This window comes from Diaporthe citri (assembly GCF_014595645.1).
Source record: "Diaporthe citri strain NFHF-8-4 chromosome Unknown scaffold_10, whole genome shotgun sequence".
Lineage (NCBI taxonomy): Eukaryota > Fungi > Ascomycota > Sordariomycetes > Diaporthales > Diaporthaceae > Diaporthe > Diaporthe citri.
The window spans coordinates 556,650-582,295 of NW_025064855.1; the positions used below are offsets into that span (position 1 = coordinate 556,650).

Consider the following 25,646-nt stretch of genomic DNA (forward strand, 5'->3'; position numbering starts at 1 on the left):
TTTTTATATTATAAAATATTTTAAAATCTTAATATTTTAATTTTAATAATTAAGCTTATTAATTTAAGAAAAAATGATTTAATATTAATAATTATAAAACTTTCTTACTTTAATAACTTTAAAAATTTACTTAATAAAATATTATAATTTTTAAATATTATAAATATTTAAAATTAATAAAACTTTACTTAAAAAGTAAATATTAACTTTTTTAAAAATTTCTTTAAAATAAAAATTATTATAAATAAAGTTTATTTAAATAATATTTAATAATTTTAAATTCTTAATTAATTATTATTTTTTAATATAAAATAAATAATATTTAATAATAAGCTTATAAAGATAATATAAAAATACTTTTTAAGTATTAATCTTTATCTTAAGCTAAGAAAATTAATTAAGTTAATAAATTTAATAAAATAATATTAAGCTTTCCTTATTTTTAATTTTTTTAATATAAAAAAAATGCTTTATAAATATAAAAAATTAAGAACTTAATATATTATAGCCCTTATAATTTAATAACTTTTTAACTTTTAAAATATTATATTTTTACTTAAAAAACCTTTATATTATAATTATACCTTATTTAAGAAATATTAATAATATAAATTAATAAAGAATTATAAATTTATTATTATATTTATTTATATATTTAATTATTAAATAATAATAATTTTTAATAAAATAAAAAATTATTATTTATTATAAAATAATTTTATATTAAGAAATAAAAAAAATAAAATAAATAAAAATATTAAAGTACTTATTTATAAATATTTAATAATTATTTTAAAAAATAAAATATAAGATTTTAATAAGGAATTTATATTAAAATTAAGATAAATTAATAAAATATTTTATAAATAATATATTATTAAGATTATTAAAAATTACTTTAAAAAGAATTAAAAAAAGAATAATTAAAAGGTATAAAATTAAGTTAAGGCTTTTTTAATTAAAATTATATATTATAAAATACTTAAAGTTATTATTAGCATTATTACTTAAATATTTATTATTTAATTAAAGCTTAATAAGATTAATAAAGCTATTTAAATATTTATATTAATTCCTTTTATTAAAATTAATAATATAAAAATAATTAAAATAAAAAATAAGCTTTTATTATAAAGAAATATTATTTAATAATAATTATTTAAATTATAATATATTAAAATTATTATTAATTATAAAAAGAATATAAGGAAAATAATATTTTTAATATAAATTAATTTAATAATTTAATTTTAAATATTTAATATATAGCAAAATATAAACTTTTAAATAGCTTAAAATTAATTAAGTATAATTTTAATTAAATAAACTTTTAATTTAAATATTATATTATAAAATATTTTAAAGTTAATAAAAAATACTTATTTTAATATATATAAAGATCTTTTTTACTTATTTATTTTAATAATAAATATAAATAAAACTTAAAGTATATTAATTAACTTAAAATAATTAAAATAATAATAAAGTTTATTTAAAGATAATTTAAAAGGCTTATAAATAAATTAACTAAATAATTAAATATAAGGTATAAATATTAAAAATAAAAATATTATAAAAAGTAAAAATAAAAATAAAAGCTTTATAAAAAGTAAAAGTAAAAGTTAATAAAGCTAATATATTATGCTTAATATAATAATTAAAAGAAAAAAAATAAATTTACTTTTTATTTTATAAAAATATTTAAATCTTTAATAGCTATATTAATATTAATTATTAAAGTAAACTTTAATAATTAAAAGAATATAATTAATAAATATATTATTAAGTAAATTTTAAAAATATTTAAAGTTTTTATAAAAAAGTAAAAGCTATAATAAGATAAATAAATAAGGAATTAAAGATAATAATAATAATTAAAATTATAATAAAGTAAATTTTAAAATTTAAAAGTTTAATTAAAAATAATAAAGTTTTATTTTAATAATTTTAATAATATTTATTATAAAATATTTAAAAAAAGGTATATTAATAAGTATAAAGAATTATATAAGAAATAATATTATATTAAATTTTAATTAATTATAAAAAGCTAACTTTTATACTTATTTTAAATATTCTTTTAAGAAATTAACTTTTTTCTTTTCTTATATATTTAATGCTTTAATTAAGCTTTTTTTATTTTTAAGAATTTTTAAAATATTTATCTTTTCCCTTTTTTTAATTCCCTTTTATTTTTATTTTCTTTCTTTATTGCATTAAAGCTCCTTCTTAAGTTATCCTTAAAAGGGTTTAGCAAAACCTATCCCTTATTATTTAAGTAGCTTGTTTTTAATATTATTTCTTATAATTTAATATATAAATGCTTTATTAATTAAGAAATTAATATTTATATAATAAATCTTCTTATTAAATCTTATTTTTATAATATAAGTATCGCTATTATAATTATTATTTTAATTTTATTTATCTTTATATTTATAAAATTTATCTTTATTATTTATCTTATATCCCTTAAATTTACTTAAAAAAGTATTAAAGTTATTATTATAATCTTTATATTTATATTATATTAAATAGCTTCTTTTTATTAAACATTACTTATTAATTAAATATTTAATTAATTAATATTCCTTTTTCTTATAAATATAATATCTTTTTTTTAAGGTTATCCTTTTCTTCCTTCTTTATAAATATTATTACTTTAAGCTTTATAATTAATGCCATAAGATTTTAATTATTTAAAGCTTAAATAACTTAAGTTTAATTAATTAAACCTTTAATTTCCTTAAAATGCTTAAAATTATAATTATTATTTTCCCCTTAGCTTTTAATTATTATATTTATAATTAATATAATATTAATTTAAAACTTTATTTATAATATAAATTATAATTATATAGTTAAGTTATATTTTTATTATAAATCTTAAGTTTAAAAATAATTCTTTATATAATTAAGCTAACTTAAAAAAAGCCATTTTTAACTTAAAAACTTCTTTATAAGCTTTAATTATTATTATTCTTAAGTTATTTTTCTTAATATAATCTTAACTTAATACTTATTAATAAAGTTATAGCTTATTAAGCATTAAATATAAAATCTTATATAAGTTTTTATTTAAGTTTTATACTTTTATTTTTATAAATATTATTATTATTTAATTTATATAATAATGTTAATAATTAAATTTTATATTAAAATATATTTTAATTTTAAGATATATTATTATAAATATATTAATTTAATTTATAAAATAAAAATAATAAGCCTTAGCTTAATCTTTAAGTATTTAAGGAAAAATTATATAAAATTAACTTAATTAAATTTTAATATAATAATAAATATTAAAAAATATCTTTATTTTATTATTTAATAAGTTATATAAATTCTTAATATATTTATAAAAGTTATTAAAGATTTTTATAAACTATATTAACTTTACTAAATTTAAATATTTATTAAAAATATATTATAAAAAAAAAGTTTTATATAAATTATACTTTTTATTTAATAAAGGCATTTTTAAGGCAATTTAAGGTTATATTAAATATAGTATATATTTTTAATATAAGCTTTATCTTTATTTCTTTGCTAATAATAATAAGCCTTGCTAGCTATATTAGTTTTTAATAAATTATATTATTAAGTTTAAATTCTATAATTATGCACTTAAAGCTAATAATAATAATAAATATTATTTTAAAAAATATTCTTTTAATAATTATTATTATTTAAAGCCTACTTATAATATTTATAAGGGCTATATTTATAATTATTATCTTTAAAATTATATATAATATTTATTTATACTTAATTTTAAGGCTAATAAAGTATTATAAAGCTTATTATTAATTTATTTTAATCTTTTTTTAGCTTAAGCTATAATAACTAATTATAATATTATAAATTAATTATTACGCCTTATATAAATACCTTGCATTTAAAAAAAAACTTTTAAGCATTATTAATAAGGATTTAATAATGCTTTAAATATTACTTATATTTATATTATATAATCCTTATAATAAGTAATAAAAAGATTGTTATTATAAAGATTTTATTATATATAGCTTATTAAAGTACTTATTAAGTAAGTAATTAAGTATTTTATTAATGCTCCTTATATAAGGGCCATAAACTATAATTTTAAGTTAATATATTTATAATAAGCTAAGTTAATTAAAGTTTAAATAAGCATTTTATTAACTATATACTCTTTAATAAAAACTAATAACTTTTTAATATTATTAACTATACTTATAAGTTTTTATAATAAATATTATAAAAAGTAAAATTAATAAAATAAAGAAATATTAATAAAATAAGTAATATTTAAAAATAAGTTAATAATAATAATTTAATAATAAATAAGTTATAATTATTAAAAAAAAAGTTATTAATTCCTTTAAGCCTTAAAAGCTAAGGCTTTTTCTTATTATTAAGTCCTTTTATATTAATTAAAAGTATAATATATAACTTATACTTACTTATAATATAATATTATATTAGCTTTAGTAATTATAATAATTATAAGCTTTATTTATTTAATAATTATAATAATTATAAGCTTTATTTATTAATAAAATAAAGCTTTATTAAGTTTTATTAAGTCTTAAAAAAGATTTAAAGATAAGTTTATTTTTAATAAAGTCTTATATATAATAAATGCATATCTCTTAAATAGCAATAAATATATATATAAATATTATAAGAAATGCTACTTAATTTATTTAATCTTTATAATATTTACTTAGAAAGTTTAATAATATAAGGAGGCCTAAAAAAGCAATTATTGCTATATAATATTTACCAATAAAAAAGATATAATTTTTAAGTTAAAGAAATCCTTATAAAATTGCCTCTTTTATCTTATTAATTTATAATGCTTATAATTACTAATTAATATTAATAGGTTTCTTATATATACAATAATCATATGGGAAGCAATTATATATTAATATTATTCTATCTAAGTTCTAAGAGGCTACGTGCCCCGGAGGGGATAACTAAAGTAGCCTTCTAAGTGCGAGGGTCGTACTTGCTAACAAATGCGAAGGAGGGGGCACAGGAATAGGAACTGAACCGGCTGAATGATGGCAAGAGACCACAGGTATACCGGCTGCTGGCATAAGAACATAAAAGGCGCCCTCGTTTGAACGTGGTCAGAACAATATACTCGTGACAACAAGCACAACTCGATTTCACGCTCCTTGCTCGTGTGGACACCTTTCCACTCGGTCAATTCCCAATCCTTTCACTCAATCACTTTCTTCTTCCATATATAAAACACATCGACTTCAAAATGTCTGGTCAAGGTGGAAGGAACGCCATCACCGCGGGCAGCAAGATCTTCAAAAAGGTTGCTGCCGGTAACGCCAAGGCTAAGACAGGATCAGTCCGAATTGGTGTTGCCACTGAAGCCGAGGGGTGGAAGCGCCCCTTGGAGACTGCACCTGAGTCAATTGGCGGTCGCTTGAAAGAATATATCGAGGCTTGGGATCAGGGTCCAAAGCCAGGGACGGTGGAAATGGTTGCCAGGTATGGAAGAAGTGACATGAGAAGTGACACAAGATCATCATTCCCACAGGGCCGGACTCTCCTCACTCGGTGACCCTGTCACTAACCAACTGTACACAGGGACGCAGAGCATGCAAGCGCGGATCCCCAGAGGCATATGACGGTGGAATGTTTCGACAAGGATGGAAATAAGATTGAAACCGTACACGTCCCCGCGCCAGAGCCCACGGGTGGCAAGAAGTAAGAAGGATCGATCTTTTACCAAACGCGATTCATATTTTTGCTCCTCTAGCTGCATGGATGGCCGGAGATACTGTGGTGTTGATTTTTTTTCCGTGTACGATTTATCAACTGGGAACTTGAGAGGGACTAAGAATTCGGGGTATGACGAACGACATCTCACCGAGCGACGCAATAACTACCCTGTGGTTTGGAGTGCGGAATCACCGTCATTCTGCTGAGGGCAACACCAGCCTTGCCACATCGCCCGACTAATATCTGTCCCAGTGGAAGGAAGTGGCCATTGCAATTAGGAAACTTGAAGGGGTCGGTTAATCGTAGCGAAGGTTAACCTGAGCCGAAATAATCAAATTTAGGATAGGTCAAATAGGTACAGATGTAACTCGCTTAGTACCAGCTTTCAGTGGATCATGTCCCAGAATATGTATATGTAAGCACGTATGACAGAGTAGTGGCCAAACCAAATACAGCTGAACATTCAGCGGCTTAAGGGTGGTTGTGGCCTGCATCGCTGCGGCATGCAGTTGTCTGCCTAAAGCTAGGGCGGGGCGTTGGGTTCGCTCGCATCGTATTTGTCCACTAAATTTGTGGCAGCACGCCTGTCAGGGGGTTCTGCAATAAGAGGGTTGTATTTGGTTTCTGGTTATGATTTTGTTTAAGTTTATGCCGAAGGGCCGAGGGGCTGAGGATTACCTATTAATGCCTATAAGGAGTTTATGTAATGCTCCTTCCTTATAATTTACCCCCTTTAAAAAATAATAATGCCCTTATAGCTAATAAATAATTTTAAAAAGTGCATTTAATAAATTAATTATTTTATATTTTATCTTTTAAGTAAAGTATTAAGCTTAAATTATTTTTATTTTTATTTTTTAAAGTATTAAAGTTATTTTAAGGTTTATTTTATAATTTATTATATTTTTTATAATTAATTATTTTTATATCTTTACTTAATTTAAAGTTATTTATAAAAAGTTTTAACTTAAAAGTATATTTATTATTAAATAATTTAATAATAATATTTATAATATCTTAAATAATAAAAAAGGCATTAAATTTATTTATAATTATTTTAATAAATAAGGTATAATAATTGCCTTTTAAGGTATTAATTTATTTATTTTTTTAATTAATTAATTTTTTAAGTTAATAATATATATAATATTAAAATTAAGTTATATTTAAAATAAGTTTCGCTAAATATTTAATTTAGTATTTTTTAATTATAATTTTATAATTTAAGCTTATTATTTATTAATTTTAATAATAAATTTAATGTTTTTTATTTTATATTATTTATATTTTTATTATTTTATTAAAGGTAAAGGCATTGTTAATAAGGAATATAAATTAATATTAATATATTTTATTATAAATAAAAAAGGTAATATAAATTAAAGAGTTATTATGTTTTTAATTATAAATATAATAAGTTATAAAAATATATTAAATTTTATTTTCTTTAAATTATATTATAAACTTGCTATAAGCATTATATTAAATTTTTTTTAATTAATTTTCTTTAATAAATTATATTCTTTAATTTAAGATAATATAATAAAGATATTAAAATTGCTATTAAAAGAGTAATTATTAAGAAAAGGTGGTTTTTTAAGTAGGTTTTTTTTAATTTCATTATATATAAATTTAATAACTTTAGCATTTTTATTAAAATTACTTTTATTTAAAAATCCTTTAAATTTAAATTAAAATTTAGCTTAAAAAGAAAAAATATTATAATTTATTATATTAAATAAATATTATAAAGAATATAATAAAGTTAAGGCTTTTTTAATTAATTTATTTATTTTTATATTTATATAAAAAAGATATTAATTAAATTTTTTATTAATAATATTTTATAATTTATTATAAATATATATTTATTACTTATATTTTTTTTATGCCTTTTAATAAATTATAAAAGCTTTTTATTATATTCTTACTTTTATATTAAGTAAATAAGGATAAAGAAATTTATAGCCTTATTAAGTATATTAATTTTAATATTATTAAAATTAAAATTTTTTATAATATAATATATAAGTTTTTTATAATAATTATTAAGTTAACTTAATTATCTTAATGCATAATGTTATTAATGTTTTTAATTTAAGGCTTTAAATTTTAAAAAAGATTTATAGCTTAACGCTTTATTTTAAATTTATATTATTTAAATTTATTTTTAAATAGCTTTTTGCTTTTATTTCTCTTCGCTATTATTATTAATAATAAGCTTAAATTATAAGGTTATTTTAAGTATATCTTTTATTAAATAAAGATAAATAAAAAAATAAAAAAAAAGAAAAAGTTTATAATTCTTAAGAAAGAATTAAAATTATGCTTTAAGTAGTGTTATATTTATTTTATTTTTTTATTTAAAGTTTTTAAGTAAATATTATTATAAATTATTATAATAATTATTAATGGTAATTATTAATAATAATTATTAATAATAGTTATTAATAATAGTTATTAATAATAATTATTATATTAAGTTTATAATAAATAATTATTTATAAGTAAATTTATTAAGTAACGATTATGCGTTAAGTTTTAATTATAGCAAGATTATTTATTTTTAGAATTTAAGTCTTAGTTTAATGTATTTAATAAGGTATTTTATATCTTTTAATTTTAAGTATTATTAGCTAATTATAAGCTTTATGTAATTTTTAATTTAAATAAGTTTAATTTAAGATATATTTTAATTAAATAAATTTAAAGGATATGGCTTAAGGTGGTTAATGAAAATAATATTATATTTTAACTTTTATATATATAAAAAGTTAAGTTAATATGCAAAATAGCTAATTCTTTCTATAATTTTAAAAAGGTTTATATATTATAGTTTATATTTATGGCTAATATTTTATAAATTTTTATATTTTTTATATAATTAAAGTAATATTTATACTTTAATTTTAAAGAATTATATAAAATATTATTTATTAAAGTATGCTTTTATTATTATTATTATAAGTATTAAGGCATTATATATATAAATATAGCTTTAAGGAAGGTTTAATAATTAATAAGGTACTTAGTTTATAATAATATTTAAGATATTATTTAAGGTAAAGCCTTTAATAATTTCATTTAAGGAAGTTTTAATTACTTAAGATTTATTATTATAATATTTAAATTATATTTATAATAAAGTATTTAATTATTTTTATAAATTATTAAGGCTATAAATAAAATAATAAAGCGTAAATTTAATAGTTTATATTATTTTTTTAATTAGCTATTAATTTATAAATAATATATAATTATATAAAGCAGCTTTATTTTAAATAATTTTTATATTAATAATTAAATGCTTAATAAGAATTTAAGGTTTTAATTTAAAAGAATAACTTTTAAATAACTTTAATTACTTTAAAGTAAGTATTATAATAAAAAGGAGGCTTATTTTATAGCTTTTTATATTAATTTTCTAGGTATTAATAATAAATTCTTTAAGAATTTATAAATTATTAAAAGGATATAATTATAGCTTTTTATTAAAAAAAGTTTAAGAATAAAGTTTATTATAATTTAATAATATAAATATAGTAGGCTAAGGAATAATTATAAGCTTTTATAAATTTTGTATCTTTTAATATTAAAAACTTAATAATTAAGGTAGTAATAAGTAAATTTATATAGCTTAAAATATAATCTTTTAATATAAAAAAGCTAAAAGAATTCGCTAAATTAAGTATAATTATAATAACTATTTATATAAGTAAGTTTTAAGATTTTAATTATATATAATTAAAGAATATAAAGATAAAAAGTTTTATTTTTATTTAATATTTTTTAAATAAGGCTAAAGCGGATTTTAAATAAAAAAATGGCTTTATTTTTATAAAAAGCATTATTTTATTATATTATATTTAAAATTTTTACTTATTAAAAGTTTATTTAATAGCTATTTTAAAAGTACTTATGAAAATTAAGAGATATTTTAATATATATATTTTTATTTTATAAATTTAATTTTAAAGATATTATAAAAATTATTAAGCATGTTTTTAAAAACAATAATTAATATTTATCTTAATTATTTAAGAAAATATTTAGTTTATTATCTTTAATTAATAGCAATATATTTAATAATAATATATATAATAATATATTTAATATAACATTTTTTCTTTTTAATTTATATAATAAATTAATTTTAAAAGCATTAATATATTTAAGGGCATAAATTAATTTCTTATTATTTATTAAAGCTATAATAAAGTTAATAATATTAAGTTATTTAAAAAGAATAAGGATTGTTAAATAATTTCTGCAAATTATAAAATAATACTTAATAATATTAATTTAATATTAACATTTTTTAAGTACTTATATATAGCTAAAAAGTTTTATTTCCATAGCTTAATATTAATATTTTATAAAAAATAAAGTATAATTAAGATATATAATTATTTTAATTAAAGTTTATAATAAGTATATAATAATATAATTATTTTTTATAAATTTCCTTATGGCTAAGTTTATTATATAATAAACTTATACTTTAATTTTAAATATAAATATATTAAAATTAATAAATAAATACCTTTTTAAATTAAAATATATAATAAATATAAACTTAATTAAGTTTTATTTTATAATATTAAAGGCAGCTTTCTTTATATTGCTAAGCAAGATAAATATAATTTATTTTATTTAATTCTTTTAAGCTATTTTACCCTTTAGCTTTATTAAAATATTTAGTTAATAAAGATTTATTTTTTATTATTTAAAAAGCTTAATTTTTATTATAAAATATAAAACATTATATTTTATATAGCTTATAAGGTTAATAAAATATTTTAAATCCTTTAATAAGCAAGGAAATTTTAAGGCTTTAATAGCCTTTAAGCATTCTTTAATTATAAAAAGGCTAAAAGAATTAATATAATGATTAAATATAATAGCTATTAATGCTACGAAATAGGATTTTTTTAAACTTATTAAAATATTCTTTTATTGCAATTAATTAAAAACTAAATAAACATTATTAATATAATCTTGCAAGAAGCAATTAATAGCAATAATTATATTATTAATATATACTTTAATAAATATATCTTTAAAAAATTAATTTATTTATTATTATATATAAGCTAAGCTATTATAATATCCTACAATAATATAGTTAAATATAAATTATTTGCAAGTTATTATAATAATAAACATTCATTAAAATTTAAGATGAATTTGCCATTAATAAAAGAAAGCAATAATATTAAAAACTATAATATATTTTGCATATATAATTTTTAAGAAAATTTAATCTTAGCTTTTTATAAAATATGCATTAAGAATTAATATATAGTTTAATTTTTAAATATTAATTATTATGCAACTTTTTTAAATATTATTTAGCATTATTTGCTAAATAATAAATATAAGAAAAGAAAAGAAAATAAATTAAGTTATTTATTTAATTTTTTAATAGCTTATAACTTATTTAAAGTTTTATTAATAACCTTAGCATCCTTTAAGGTTATAAAGTAAACTTTATACTTTTTTAAAATTATATCTTATTAATTTTACTTAAAGCAAACCTTAAGTTATTTATTTTATAAAGCTTTAGCTTAACCTTTATCTTTAAAAATATTTATATTTATATTAAAGAAACTTAAAAGTTTATTTTAATTAATAAAGTTTAAGTTAAAAAATATATTAATACTTATTAAGGTATATATTTAAAAGTTATTTAATAGCATTATTTTTAAAGGCTAGAAATTTAAGGATTTATAAAAAGCTATAAATATAGCCTTATTATCTTTATTGATAATATAAATTTAATATTGCGAATTTAAAAAACATAAGTATTTTATAAATATTTTATTAAATATAATAATAAGCTTATTTATTTTATTTTTAATAATTATATAAGCTAAATAAATATTTATAAGAAAAGCATAAGCATTAAGTTAAGTTAATATAAAAATAAATATTAAGTTTTAAATATTATTAATATATAAGTAATGTTTAATAAAAAAATAAATAGTTAATTTAGGTAATATAATAATATATTATATAATAAGTACCTTAGCTTTTATTAAGCGGCTATAATTTTTTATTTTTATAAAAATTTAAATATAATAAAAGTTAATATTAATATATTCTTTTAAATTAATAATATTAAAGCCCTTTAATTTTATAATATTTATATTAATAAGTATATTAGCTTTTAAGTCTTTAATTATAAAAACTTTATAAATAAATAAAGTAATTATTATAGTTTTATAATTAATATATTTTTTAAGAATTATAATAGCATAAATATATAATTATATAATTTATAAATCTTTATTTTAAGTTTATATAATTATAATAAAAATATGCATTTATAAATTAATAAAAAAGGATAATTTTATTATAATTATTATTTATTTATTATTATTTAATTATAGCTAATATTATTATAAATATTTAATAATAATTTAAATAATAATTAAATAAAAAGATATAAATAAGTTTAAAAGCAAAAACTAAATCTTATTTTAAGTTTTAAATTAATCCTTATTAATAATTAAATTATTTTTATGCTCTTTATAATATTTAATAAGATATTAAGGCCTTTTAGTTTTTTATTAACTGCTTTAAGGCATCTTTTAATGCATTATTTAAGCCTTAATTATTTAATAAGCTAGCAATCTTTACCTTAATTATAAAAGCTATTAATATTTATTTTTATTAAAGTTAAGGCTTTTTAAAATAAATAAAGTAAATATAATTTATTAATAAATTATTATTATAAAAATATTTAATGCAATAATAATAAATAAATAGTAATAATGCTAATATGCTAAAAAAGGCAATATTTAAATAATTATTATAATTATTAATAAAAAACAGTTTCTTAAAAAGATAATTAAAAGCCTTAGTGGCTATATTTATAAAGAATTCTTTATTTAAAACTTCCTTAATTAAAGGTAGTTAATATATAAGTATATTAAATTGCTTTATAAAGTTTGCAAACTTATTATAATAAGCTTAATAAAGTTAATTTTATTAATATAATTTAATAGTAAATAAGGCTTATAGGGTAAGTAAGTAATAATTTTTTAAGATAAGCTATTATTAATAATCTTTTAGCTATAGCTATTATTAAGCAAGTTATTACTATTTATCTTATTATTAATGCTATATAATATATTAATTTAATAACAGCTAAGATTAATTATATTTAGCATTTTAAATTTAGCCTTAATTAGCTAATTAAATTAGTAATTAAAATTAATTTTAAGTTTAATTAATTATATATAATTAATTATATTGCGAAAAAGCTTAAGATAACTATATTTAAAAGCATTATTATAATTACCATTATTAAAGCTATAAAGATAAATATTATAGAGCGTAAAGAATATTTAACTTGCCTTTATAAGTAAATATAAGTTAATAAAGATAAATAATGTTTTAAGTAAATAAATATTATTATTAAGCTAAGTTAAGAATTATACTTTTATAATTTTAAATATTATTTAAAAAGCTTTTTAATATTATTATTTTATTAAGTTTTTAAAGTTTAAACTTAATTTTAAAAGCAAGCAATTTAAATATAGTAATTAGCTATATAAAAAGCTTTATATTGCAAGCCTTTACATTTATAATAATAATTTAAAAAAATAAAATAATATCCCATTCCTTTGCAACTTAATAAAGAAATAAGTAATTTATCTTAAAATTAATTATAGCATTTAAAAAGAATTTAATAAAATGCAATTTTAACTTATTATAAATTACTTAAATTATTATTATTTTAAGTAGCTAGCAATTATTATTAATTAAAATATAAAAGTATTATTTAAATGCATTCTTTAAAAAATATTAAAATTAAACTTAATAAACATTATTTGCGAAATAAACTTATTTAATATGCTTTAAACGCTTAATAAAATAAAAAATATTAAAATACTTTATAATCTTTTTATTAAATTAAACGCTTAAATTAATATATTTATAAAAATAAAAATAGCTAATATTTATTAATTAAATGCTAAAATATTTATTAATGCTATTTTATATAAGCTTAATTTAAATATAAACTTAAGGAATTAATGCATTTATAAATATTATAGCAATTAAATATATAAAATTTTAATTTTATTAATTATAAAGCTATATTATTACTTATATAATAAAGTTAATAGTATTTTTAGCTATAAATAATGCTATATTATTATTATTAAATTTAAAGTCTTTTAATTTTATTTTATTATTCCTCTTTAAATATAAGAAAGAGCTAAAGTTTTAATTATATATTAATATAAGTAATATATTTTTAAAAAAAACTCTTAAGGATAATAATAAATTTAATAAACTTATTATTTAGTAATACTTAAGTATTTAAAAAGATTATATTTTAATTAATATATATAATAAATTATTAAGAAGCGATGTTTAGCTAATTAAGAAAGCGGCTTAGGGATTAAATATTAAAGGGAATTTAAGTAATAAAAGCACCTATTAATAAGTAAGAAATATAAAAAGGCTTTTTTACTTTATTAATTAATTTTATAATTAATAAGTTTTGCCTTAAGGAATTAAATTATTTTTATTAAAGGTAAGTTATAAAAAATAAGTATATTTAAGCATATTATTTTAAATTTTTATAATATATGAAAACTTAAATAGGTAATGAAATTATAAGAGTTATTAAGCATATAGTTATTTAAGTTTAGCTATAAAGTTTTGTAAAGCTATATAATTAAATAATTTAAATAAATAAGTATTAAGATAGTTATATAAAAGCAAAGTAAGTAATGGGAAATTAATAGTAAATTTATAGTAATATTTTTATTATTTTATTAAATAAAGCTATATTTATAGTAGTTATTAGTTAGTGTTTAATTTTCATAATTTAAGCTAAGTTATTAAGGGGTTTTATAATAAGAGGGTTATATTTGGTTTTTAGTTATAGTTTTATTTAAGTTTGTGCTAAAGGGCTAAAGGGCTGAGGACTACCTATTAATGCCCATAAGGGGTTTGTGCGGTGCTCCTTCCTCACAATGCCCCTTGAGGCGGTAAGCGTTGTAGCCCTTAACAAAGAAATTGGAGATTCGCACCGGTAGAAATGGAGGATGCACCGGGTTCGTGCGCTTTAGCTAATCAGAGATCACGATTTGCCTAGACAAATTCGCATACTAGAGCTAATTTGCACGCCTAACTTATATATCTACGCCTAATTTACATGCCCACTTTACACACCCAGTTTACATACCTAATTCACATGCCTACTTTATATATTAACTTTATATATTTAATTTATATGCTTAATTTATATGCCTGATTTATATGCTTTAAGTAATTTAAGCATGTAAATAAGCTCTCCGTATAGAAAATAGACTTAAGTGTGTAAATTAAGCATATATATTAAGTATATAAATTAAGGGCGCGAAATGGGTGTGTGAAATGGGCGTGCGAATTGGGCGTGGGTGTTATTGGCGCACCAAGGGCTGTAGCGCACGGACTTGGTGCATCCTCCGTTTTGACCGGTGCGAATCTCCGATTTCTTAACAAAAGCCGCAGTAGGCCCCGAGAGGCAGACGCAGCACTAATCAGGGTGGCTTAGGTGGGTGAGAGTACAACTTCAGTGGGTGTCCAACACCAGTAGGGAGGCAACACAGCATTCGAGCTTTCTTGATATGTACTAGCACGGCTGCCGGCCGAGGTGACCTTGACCGGGGTCGACATGCAAGCCGGCTCCCTCAAAGTGGCTTGCAGCACAACTGCCAGAGCCTCTTGCTTTTCCTCGCTTACCTCAACTTTTCGTCGCTTTGACCTGTTCAGTTAACTTCAACAGCTTCATTGATCCCATCACTCCCTCGCCGCTCGGCGGAATCATCTTCTTAAGCCTACATAACTCGAGTGCTTGATCAGTATAGCTGGAATAATGAGGGAAAACAAAAGGGACAACCGGGGAAGCTTCAGAGAGAGACTCCCAAAGCGCTTTCCGAGGGGATCACGAGGGGATCATGAGAAAAGCCAATCCAACGAGCTATTGGCAAACGTCGAAGCGAGCACTAACACCGCCACTGCTCCACCTGCCCCTCCAGCACAAATCGAATCCACTCTCATGCCGCCGGCGGAGCAAAGCAAGGAGGACGCCAAGCATATGGGCCTTTGGACAAGAGCAGCGAACAATCTTGATCCAAGAGACAGGGAAAAGCTCGATAACCTGATCAGATCCAAGGTCGAATGCCTTAACGGCCATGGACCAGACTCACTGGCGGACGAAGTCAACTCAACTCTTTCCAGAGCGGAGAAGCTCAAAGAGGAAAGCAAAGAGGTGACTTGGAGACCAGTAAGCCCATTCTGGTCCCAGAACTCAAATCAAAAGAGAATCCAACAAGTTGACGGGTTCTAGGTAGTTGACAAGATCATCAAAGGAGCCCTGACTTTCAAATCCCTTGGCGACGCTGCCGTAGCATTTGACAAGTCAGGCTATGCAGCCCTAGGTTGGTCGGTTGTGTCTTTCGGTTTGCAGCTCGCTGCCAACGCTGAAGATACTCGCGAATTTGTTCTCTCTAGTTCTGAGGTCATCACACGATTCATGGCTAAGTACACGGAATATGAACGAATTTTCAGAGGCCCTGAGTCCGGAGAACAGTTTGACCGTCTCTTGACGAATGTTTACAAGGCTCTCTTACTCTACGTGATAGCTCTAGATAAATATCTACGTCAGAGCGGACCAGGTCTGTCCTCGAGATTGATCGTGAATGCCGGCTTCGATAATGCTGATCTCGTATTATTTTATAGAGCGAGTTGCACATGCGATCAATAGGCTCGAGGACCAATCCATTAGCTCGAGCAAGAAGGCCGTCGATACTGCAGACGCCGAGGTCAGGGACTGGGTAAGTTCAACCTCGATTCGGCAGACTAGGACTTGACTAAATTTCCTTCAGCTTCTGATCCTTATACACACGCGTAACGACATCAACTATTCCCAGCTTCGAGGAATGCTTCAGGACCGCAATCTGTCCGAAATCCCAGAACCGTCACGAGAATGCTTGAAATCGCTCTTTTTTCGTGAAATGGAAGATCGATTCCACGATATTGAACGCGCCTCCGAAGGGACATGCAAGTGGCTACTGAGGCACGAGAGGTACAGAGATTGGACCGACAACGATCGTGGCATACTATGCATCAAAGGGAAACCTGGCTCTGGAAAGTCAACTTTGTTACATTATGCCGTCGGTGATGCTATCTTGGCATCCAACATCCCAAACAGATCTCTTTTTCTGCAGAATGAAGACTTGCCCGTTGGCGGCGAGGCTCCTGGAGTACAGGCCGAGCCGAATGTTGTCATACTCTCCTTCTTCTTCCATGACCGCGGTACAGACCTCCAGAGGACGCCACTTGGCCTTTTCCGATCGCTCCTCCATCAGCTCCTCCGCCAAGTCCCTGGCGCCATTCCGGCCACCCTTCTCACAACGTTCCAGGATCGGGAGACGAGGATGGGCGAAGTGGGTGAGAAGTGGGACTGGAAATGGCGCGAGGTACGGCACTTCTTTGAGATATCGCTTCGGAAGGTTCTCGAGAGTCGCCAAGTCTGCTTGTTCATCGACGCTCTTGACGAATATGGCGAAGATGATGCGAACGAGCTCATCAAGAGCTTCAACTCCTGGATTCAAACGAGTCCGCCCCAGGCGCAGTTCCACATTTGCTACACTTGCCGTCACTACCCGCCTCTGAGCTTGCCCGGGGGAATGGTCGAAATTCGTCTCGAGGAGGAAAACAAGGACGACATTTCAACATACGTACAGACCCAATTGTCCGCTTGGTCAAATAACGAGACCCTGGCCACCATATGGATGGACATTACGGATCGCTCTTCAGGTGTCTTCATTTGGGCACGTCTCATCGTACCACGCGTCCTCCGCCTTGAGCGTAGAGGGGAGAATTGGAAAAAGATCAAACGAGAAATCGAAAACACTCCTCAAGCGCTGGATGATCTGTATAGAGGCCTCGCGAGGAAAGTGGCGGCTGAGCCAGGCACGCTCAAACTGATCGAATGGATCTGCTTTGCCATGGAACCTTTAACATTAAACGAATTGCGATGGGCCATGATCGTCGATCCCCACTACTCAGACGAACCTGTCTCCCTCCAGCACTACGAGGACACGGAGGATTTCGCGACCAGCTGCGACATGATGGAGAAAAGGCTAAAGGCTCTCAGCTGCGGCCTTGCCGAGGCCGTACCGTCATCTCACGTTGTACAATTCATCCATCAGTCAGTCAAAGACTTCTTCATGAAAGAAGGCTTGGTGATCCTGCACAGAAGTCAAAGTCCGGCCGGGAGCGAGGCCAACGAGGCAGATCTGAAATGCACCGCGCATAACCAGCTGTCTAAAACCTGCATACGCTATTTCTCAGCAGAGGAGATCATCCAGTCAAGACTCCATCCTGAAAGCCCAACATGGGAAGATGACTTTCCCTTGTTGCGTTATGCTGTAATACATTGGACAGCACACGTACAGCAGAGCGAAGAGAAAGGCCCTCAAACCGATCTCCTGCGCTATTTTGGCTGGCCATCAGAACAGGTTGTGCAACGATGGTCCAAATTTCATTGGTCGATGGCGGAGGACTGGGACTGGCAAAATGGAACCACCTTGCTGCATGTAGCATCACGGTATCAGTTGATGGGGCCATTACTGGGGATTCTGCAGAGCAAAGAACTACTTGAAAATAAGATCGACGCAAGCGACGATGAGAACCGGACACCGCTTTGGTGGGCCGCCTACGAAGGGCATGAGGCTGTCGTACGCCTCCTACTCGACAACGGTGCAAATATAAATGCCGTGTGCGGCGAATATGGCCATGCTCTGCGTGTGGCTTCCTTGGAGGCCAACGAACAAGTCATACGTGTCCTTCTTGATTATGGAGCCGATATAAATGTACAGTGCGGAGGTCTCGGCAACGCCTTGCAAGTGGCTTCGTGTAACCGCAGCGAACAGGTTGTACGGTTGCTTCTAGAATGCGGGGCAGATGTGAACGCACGATGCGGATATTATGGCAACGCTTTGCAAGCGGCTTCATATGCCGGCAACGAACAAATTGTGCGCTTGCTGCTCGAAAATGGGGCCGATATAAATGCAGATGGAGGACGCTATGGAACAGCCCTAAACGCTGCTTCATTTCGCGGCCACGGAAAGGTTTCGCAGATGCTGCTTGAGAAGGGCGCCGATGTGAATGCTGGAGAGCACGACAAGGCTCTGGTACTCGCTTCCTTCAAGGGCCACGAACAGATTGTGCGGATGCTTCTCGAGAACGGAGCAGATGTGGACGCTCGGAGCCAAAATTTCAGTAACTCAAATGCTTTAGACAGGGCGTCACTTAGAGGCCACGAAGAGATCGTACAGATCCTCCTCGAGTACGGCGCCGGACGGGAAAGGTCAGCACCCTGAGCACTAACGACCGCTTTTGTCGCATGACGAATGCAAGTGGCCACGAATGGTAGTATCATAGTGTATTGCGTGGAAACAGGGAGAATGCAGCTTCACAGTCCGTACTTCGCTTTCATCTGGTCCCATTTCTCATCAGGAGCTGTTTGAGACATGTGCATGTTACTGTTTGATTAAGAAGACTGTGGGAATTTACACGTCATACCATCACAGATGAGTATTCGTTAGGGACCTTGATTTTTATTTCCTAGTCATTGTTGTCATGTCTGCCTTGGTGTCCCTCGTCCTCTTCTTGTGACTTTAAACTGCCGAATGCAGCTTTGAGTGGTGCGGGTTCACTGGGATTCGCTTCCAAGAAAATCACCTGATATGCTCCCCCTTGTGGCGTCCAGCAGAGAACAGATCCATGCTCCTCAGACCATCTAGATGGGGCAGCACACCTCGTAGGGCGGGTGCTGGGGAAAGAGACACGGTCAGTCTCGGTCAAAATGAGCAACTAAAGACGAGTCGTGGCGTGTTACTGAGGGATGAACTTACGTCCTTGCAGCGGTCGCAGAAGGCAATTCCCTCGATACACTCGGTGGTGCACCACTCCGCATCGCTGTCCGCCTTCGTGCAGCAGCGATAGCCGGCGTTCTCGGTACCCGCAAGGGCGAGGTTAGCCATGCCGACAGCAATGAAGAGGGAGATCTTGATGACGTTGAGCTGCATTTTGCGTAACCGTCTCGGGATAGGTGAAGTGAGGGAGCTTGTTCTGATGACTGGTGATATAGCCGAATGGAATTTGGTATTTGGGCAGATTTGTTTGCGCTTGTCTTTGCGTGAGACCTGGACGATTGTGGGATAGAAGGATCTAAGAAAGAAGAATCAAAAGAAAACTCAAAAATGGCGGCAGTCTGCAAGTTGAAGTGGAGTCCGTTGTAACTGGAGGGGTAACAAGTGACCCAAAGGCACAGTGACTGAATCCATTCACTGCGGGCATTCACATATCCCTGTTTGATAGAAACAGTGAGCTTTGAAAGTTCCCGTTTGGCCTCTAGCTTTCAGAGCCCTGAAAATCTTGAAAAGGTCTGGTATAGTTGATATCAATTACCTGCATTTGTTCCCAAACTGTGACCTCTTTGGGCACGAGCCTACGGCAATCAAGTTGAGGGGGAAATGGCAAAAGCGGGACCATTTACCCACATTTTTAATTGCTTCAACTGTGATATCTTCGCTGTCAGCAAGTTATCTAATTGGATATCGATGTTGCTGCCTCAGCATGCTTTACATTCGCTCAGTCTTGCACAAGTTCAACGAGTTACTACGGTTGGACGTACCAGACTCGTTAAATCGTTAAATGTTGAGGATTGAGAAAGCAAATAAGCACTACATAAGTAATTGGGATTTGGGCCGCCAGGTAGGGGTGGCAGACGCGGCATTGATGACGATTGGGACATTGTGCAGAATGATGCTTCGTGACATCTATACGTATATATACAAACAATAAAGTCCTACAAATTGGTAATACATGATGTTCGATTTGTATCCCAAGTTCTCCAGTATTTTATATCCTACATCCCTCATCATAAAGAAGCCACCCTTGGATACTGCAAAACATCCCCCCCAGGCCGTTTCATCTCACCCACAAGGCTATCCCGCAACGTCGTAACGTCTTCGACATACTCAAACCTCGCAAAGTCATACTCGTCGTCGCCCATCACGGCACTCCCGCCCCTGCTCCGGGTGCCAGAGTCCGTACTTCTCGACGGGCGCGTGACGTCGCCCGCGACCCTGTCGAGGTCGACAAACTCGCTGATGTGGTCCATGTTCCCCAGCATGACGTCGTCCTCCTCCTCGCGGCGGTCGCGGCGCTTACGGCAGGCCGGGGCCGTGGTGGTTGACACGAAGCCGACCGAGTACTTGCGTGGGTCGAACTCGCCGCCGCCGATATGATGGTTCACCACCTCCGCCGGGGCGCTGGCCTCCACCGACGAAGCTGACCAGCTTGCCGAGGATGGCGAACTCGAGCTTGAGCTTGATGGAATACACGACGCCCTTGAGCATCGTCTCGAGGATATAATAGCTCGCCGCCTCGAGCCCCAGAAGTCCCAAGTCCATCGCGATAATCACCGCATTAATAGCCAACAACTGCCGCATCGTAGTCCGCGTATCAGGCTGCAGGCTCGTACGCAATATACGGAACGTCTCCACGACATAGATAGAAGACAGCACAACCTCCTGGCAGAAAAACCCGGTCATCTGTATCTTCTCCATAACATCATACCCCTTAGCAAACGCGCCCACCGAAGGGCCGTGCACCGACGACCCGTACGTGAACACCGTGGTCGGCAGGTGGAACACCACCGCGTCGACGGCGATCATCCACCCCGTCCAGCGCACGATGCGCTCACCCCGCGGGCCCTTGGGCACGATCAGGTGCAGCCTCGACCACAGCACCAGCGCCTGGCCCGACACCATGGGCCACCAGCCCACCGTGATGAGCGTGATGGCGGCGTACCGAGAGCGGCCGTCCGTCACGTCCAGGAGGTCGAGGGCGAAGCCGATGGTGTAGGGGATTATGGCGAGGGCCGAGATGAGGACCGAGTAGAAGTACAGCCCGCGGTAGTGCTTGAACGTCAACAGCGTCATGCACGCTATCTCGGCCGCGTTGTAGGTCGCCAGCACGCCGACCGTGATGACGAAGACCCGTAGTGACGGCGCCTGGTCGCCTGAGTCTGGGGTCAGGCCCGCGCCTGGGGTGAGCCAGTTGGATGAGTCTGGGGGCGAGTCCGGGAGGGCGTCGTCGCCGCTGCTAGCTCGTGCGAAGACGGCCAGGTTGCTGGGGGACATCGGAGACATGTTGGGGCGGCGCCTGGTGTTGACCAGTTAGGTCGGTAGGCTTTGTTTGCGTGGTATCTGTTGTTGGGTCAGGGGGTGGCGAAGGGGGTGGTGACGCGCTGTGAGACGGTGAGACTCGACGCGCTCTGGTCACCGGACGTCGGGAGCACAGCTGCGGAGCGCGTGTGTACGCAGGGCGAAGGTGCTCATTGTCTTGTTCGGCTGAAATCAATCACGATGGCCTTGCTTGCCGCGTCGGAGCGTGGTTGATGCCAGGTTAGGGGAAGGGGGACAGGCTCAAAGACGGGAAGATGTGAGGTTGAAACAGGAGTGAAAACTTATATCAGCAGCAAGGCCACAAATGCAGTCAGCAGCCAGCCCATCCATCCCTCACAGCCCAACTCGACAAACCATACCGAATCGAGCCCGGGAGGGATGCAAACCGGTGATCATTGCGGTCATCCCCGAGCCGTCCTCCCCCAAAAATGGGCGCCCCCAGCCGACCCAGCTGCCGACAGCCTGCAGAGGCGAACCCAGCCGGCTGGCGCAGTGCGACTCCAACGCCCACAAACCGCTGACGCTGGGTCCCGCTGTACGACCAGTAGCCCATCAGCCAAGAGGGGGTAGCTGCCGATCCCGTCAGCTCGAGCGTCGAGACAGCGAGACAAAGAGGGGACGATCCCGCCGTTTCGTCGATCCGAGGGCTCGGCGCGCTACCCACCACGGGCTGTAGGCGTGGTTACATTGGCTGGGGTGAACACGGTCTGCCGACTGGGCAGGGTCGAGTTGGCGAGAGGCGCCGTGGCCGCAGTGGCCGTCTTGTCGTCAGGCAGGATGCGTGCTGGCTGGCGGTTGGTTGGGCACTCGCTCAATACACCACTCCAAGTAGAGAATGTGTGTCCTGCAGTGCATGCTGTCTCCGTCATGATGAGGGATGACTCATGCAACCGCATGTCTCATATGCATCTCGTTCGAGGCTTTGCTGCCATTGGCGCATTGAATTAGTTCTAAGGCGACAGAGACAGAATCGAGTTGATATCTTCTGTCATTGCCACCATGGCTGAATCGGCTAGCGAACAGCAGACGCATGTTCAAGCCTGCCGGCCTCGTCTGAAGCACATGACATGGCACATGCAGTGGACGGCAGCGGAGCGACTGCCGCGGCCCTGGTGTGATAGTGTTCATTTGACATAGTTTCTGTCTAAGTATGGTATATACGCTTGTAATGCAGCTGTATCCAGAGCCAGGCAAGCGCCTGGCACTACTCACTCATGCGACTAATGCCCGAGCCCAACCGCGGCAAACAGCTCATCGTACACCTTGACGACCCAACCGTGCGCCGGACCTCCCCTGGCAACAATGCCCAACCCGCCTGCCGCCCAGACGGCAGTGGCAGCAACCGCGGTGCCGTTGACCCACAGCCATATTCTCCTCCTGCGCTTCCTGCGGCGCACGTCCTCGTTCCTATCGCGCGTGGTGCCCACGGTCTTGATGTCGGCCGCCCAGCCCGCCATCTGCGCGAGCCCGATCCACTTGGCCCAGCCCCAGACCATGTGCCCACAGCCGAGGCCCAGCAACCCAACATAGGCGACATACGAGACGGTCGGGTGGGACGCGAAGCCGTGCGCCACGTACGCCAGGCCGATGTTGGAGCTGTCGCCCTCGACGTGTAGTGGCAGCAGGCGGTTGATGGCGACGTGCGCCGACAAGAACGCCGCGAAGCCGTACCCAGACGCCGAGACCCAGGTCAGCTGCGGCCAGGCGGACCTCGAGCCACCATCCGAGGACGAGGAGAAAGAGCGCCCCGTGGACGACCTGGTAGGCAGGACGGCCGGGGTGGCGCCGCCGTAGCGCTTGAGGTTCTGCGAGCGGCGCACCAGGCGCAGGGCAATGCCCGAGGCGATGTGAGCGGCTATAGGCAGGGCAACGAAGAGGGGCTCCGTCATGGGGGTCTGGTAGATCTCGCGAGCGAGTAGGAGATAGCCCTCGGAGGCGGGCACGGAGCGGGTGACGAGGGGTATTATGGAGGTGTTTGCGATGTGCAACCCGGTAAATATGGAGAGGGCGTAGGTCGAGTACCGTTGTATGCGCGTCACTAAAGAATTGCCACGTTAGTCGACGCAGTGTGGCGTCAAAGAGACAAGACACTCACGATAGTATATGGAGCCGTGGCCACTGCCACTCAGGCCAAGAGACGAGGTGCGGGCATGGCCTGGCCCGTCGCGAGATCCTATCGATCTTGCAGTGTCCTTTTCCGTGTCTGCCTCTGTCCTTGTGCCATCGCTAGACTCCTCGGGCAGCGGTGGCAGGTCCTTATCGGTGTCTGGCATCGGCTGTGGCTCGAGTTGCAGCAGCGAGATCAGCGTCTCCTGCGAGGCGGTCGCCCTCAGAGACCTGGAGTCCATGCTGGATGTGCTCCCGGCCTGGGTGCCACTCCTTCTCTGCTCTGCTGGTAGACGCGTAGCGTGTGGTTATGAGGGTATCATGGGGTTCAGTTGTGGTGGCATTGGACAGGAGAGAAAAGTTGTTCCATCAGTTAGCAGACCATGTAGTCTACGTAACAGATCTGGCCCAGAACTGTTGAGAAAGTTGACCGAGGCTTTAGAGCCTATTGTTCGCCCCCCCACCCCTGTACCTCTCTGACGTTGACACTGGGGTCCATCCACGCCCAGGTCTTGGGACCCACTGTGGCCCGCCAAGCTCATGCCGCATTGCCCTGTGAGGATGCTAGAATTACACACGCGACAGAACCCTGACCCGCTTCCTTGCAGGGTCCCAGCATTCAACCATTCGGCCGGCAGAGCTCCACCATGACTGCATCGCGTCTCTCCCTTCCGTGCATCGGTCTCGAAAGCCCACCACATTTGACACCTCTAACGACACGATCAGCAAACTTCCTGCCCGTGGATAGCTGCTGACAGCAGCAAGCAGTCAAAATGCCCCCAGTGAGACCACCCAACTCGACACCTGTATCTCCCTTGGCCCCCTTAAAATCCATAAGCTGACCGCCCAAACCCAACAACAGCGACACCAGACACTCCCGCCGGCAGCCACCGCCGCCGCCCGCGAGGCCCTGCAGTCCTTCTACTGCCAGCTCTGCCAGAAGGGCTACAGCCGCCACAACGAGTACGAGGCCCACCTGTCGTCCTACGACCACTCGCACAAGGTGCGCCTCAAAGAGATGCGCGCCATGACCCGCGACCCCGCCGCCGCCGCCCGCGCGCGCAAGGCCGAGGCCAGGGAGAACGGCGTCATCAGCATCCAGCTCGGCGGTGGTGGGGAGAAGCCCCAGGCCGCCAGCGGAGGAGGTGGAGGCGGCGGCGGGTTCAAGAAGGGCGGGTTCAAGAAGTCGGGGTTCAAGAGTGCCTTTGCGCCTGCGGGTGGGGACGGCGAGGCTGAGAAGGAGGTCAAGGCCGAGGATGAGGCTGTGGATGTCAAGGTCAAGAGCTTGGAGTTGCAGCGCGCCGGCGGTGGAGGTGGTAGCGGTGATGCTGAGAGTGATACCGAGGACGAGGGATACGAGATGTACGACCCGAACTTTCCTACCGACTGAGATGCCGAGTATGGGAGGACCAACCGAAAGTACGGTTCCGATATTGAGCATACGACTATTGACCAATGTCTGATGGATAGACATCGTCGACGAACTGGTCGGGTACACCTCGAGGGTTGGGCGGGGGGGGGGGAATGAGTAGGCAGCACGTT

General features: G+C 32.3%; 6 protein-coding genes across 6 annotated transcripts; 3 read left to right on the top strand and 3 right to left on the bottom strand.

Annotated features, from left to right (window-relative positions):
• Positions 1–5,263: 5,263 nt before the first annotated feature.
• INS49_003381 (uncharacterized protein) lies at positions 5,264–5,722 on the top strand (the record flags this gene model as incomplete). The annotated part of the gene is made up of 2 exons (XM_043164175.1): positions 5,264–5,499; positions 5,599–5,722. 2 exons carry the CDS (start codon positions 5,264–5,266, stop codon positions 5,720–5,722), a joined length of 360 nt encoding a protein of 119 aa, XP_043018940.1.
• A 10,071-nt stretch (positions 5,723–15,793) lies between these two features.
• Positions 15,794–19,124, top strand: INS49_003382 (uncharacterized protein; the record flags this gene model as incomplete). Its single annotated transcript, XM_043164176.1, has 4 exons — positions 15,794–16,021; positions 16,085–16,416; positions 16,502–16,571; positions 16,965–19,124. 4 exons carry the CDS (start codon positions 15,794–15,796, stop codon positions 19,122–19,124), a joined length of 2,790 nt encoding a protein of 929 aa, XP_043018941.1.
• A 419-nt stretch (positions 19,125–19,543) lies between these two features.
• INS49_003383 (uncharacterized protein) lies at positions 19,544–19,832 on the bottom strand (the record flags this gene model as incomplete). The annotated part of the gene is made up of 2 exons (XM_043164177.1): positions 19,544–19,576; positions 19,659–19,832. The coding sequence occupies 2 exons, from the start codon at positions 19,830–19,832 to the stop codon at positions 19,544–19,546; spliced, it is 207 nt and encodes a 68-aa protein (XP_043018942.1).
• Positions 19,833–20,674: 842 nt separating this feature from the next.
• Positions 20,675–21,962, bottom strand: INS49_003384 (uncharacterized protein; the record flags this gene model as incomplete). The annotated part of the gene is made up of 3 exons (XM_043164178.1): positions 20,675–20,682; positions 20,746–21,022; positions 21,096–21,962. 3 exons carry the CDS (start codon positions 21,960–21,962, stop codon positions 20,675–20,677), a joined length of 1,152 nt encoding a protein of 383 aa, XP_043018943.1.
• A 1,256-nt stretch (positions 21,963–23,218) lies between these two features.
• INS49_003385 (uncharacterized protein) lies at positions 23,219–24,346 on the bottom strand (the record flags this gene model as incomplete). The annotated part of the gene is made up of 2 exons (XM_043164179.1): positions 23,219–24,036; positions 24,094–24,346. 2 exons carry the CDS (start codon positions 24,344–24,346, stop codon positions 23,219–23,221), a joined length of 1,071 nt encoding a protein of 356 aa, XP_043018944.1.
• A 531-nt stretch (positions 24,347–24,877) lies between these two features.
• On the top strand, positions 24,878–25,494 carry INS49_003386 (uncharacterized protein; the record flags this gene model as incomplete). Its single annotated transcript, XM_043164180.1, has 2 exons — positions 24,878–24,886; positions 24,967–25,494. The coding sequence occupies 2 exons, from the start codon at positions 24,878–24,880 to the stop codon at positions 25,492–25,494; spliced, it is 537 nt and encodes a 178-aa protein (XP_043018945.1).
• Between the last annotated feature and the right edge of the window lie 152 nt (positions 25,495–25,646).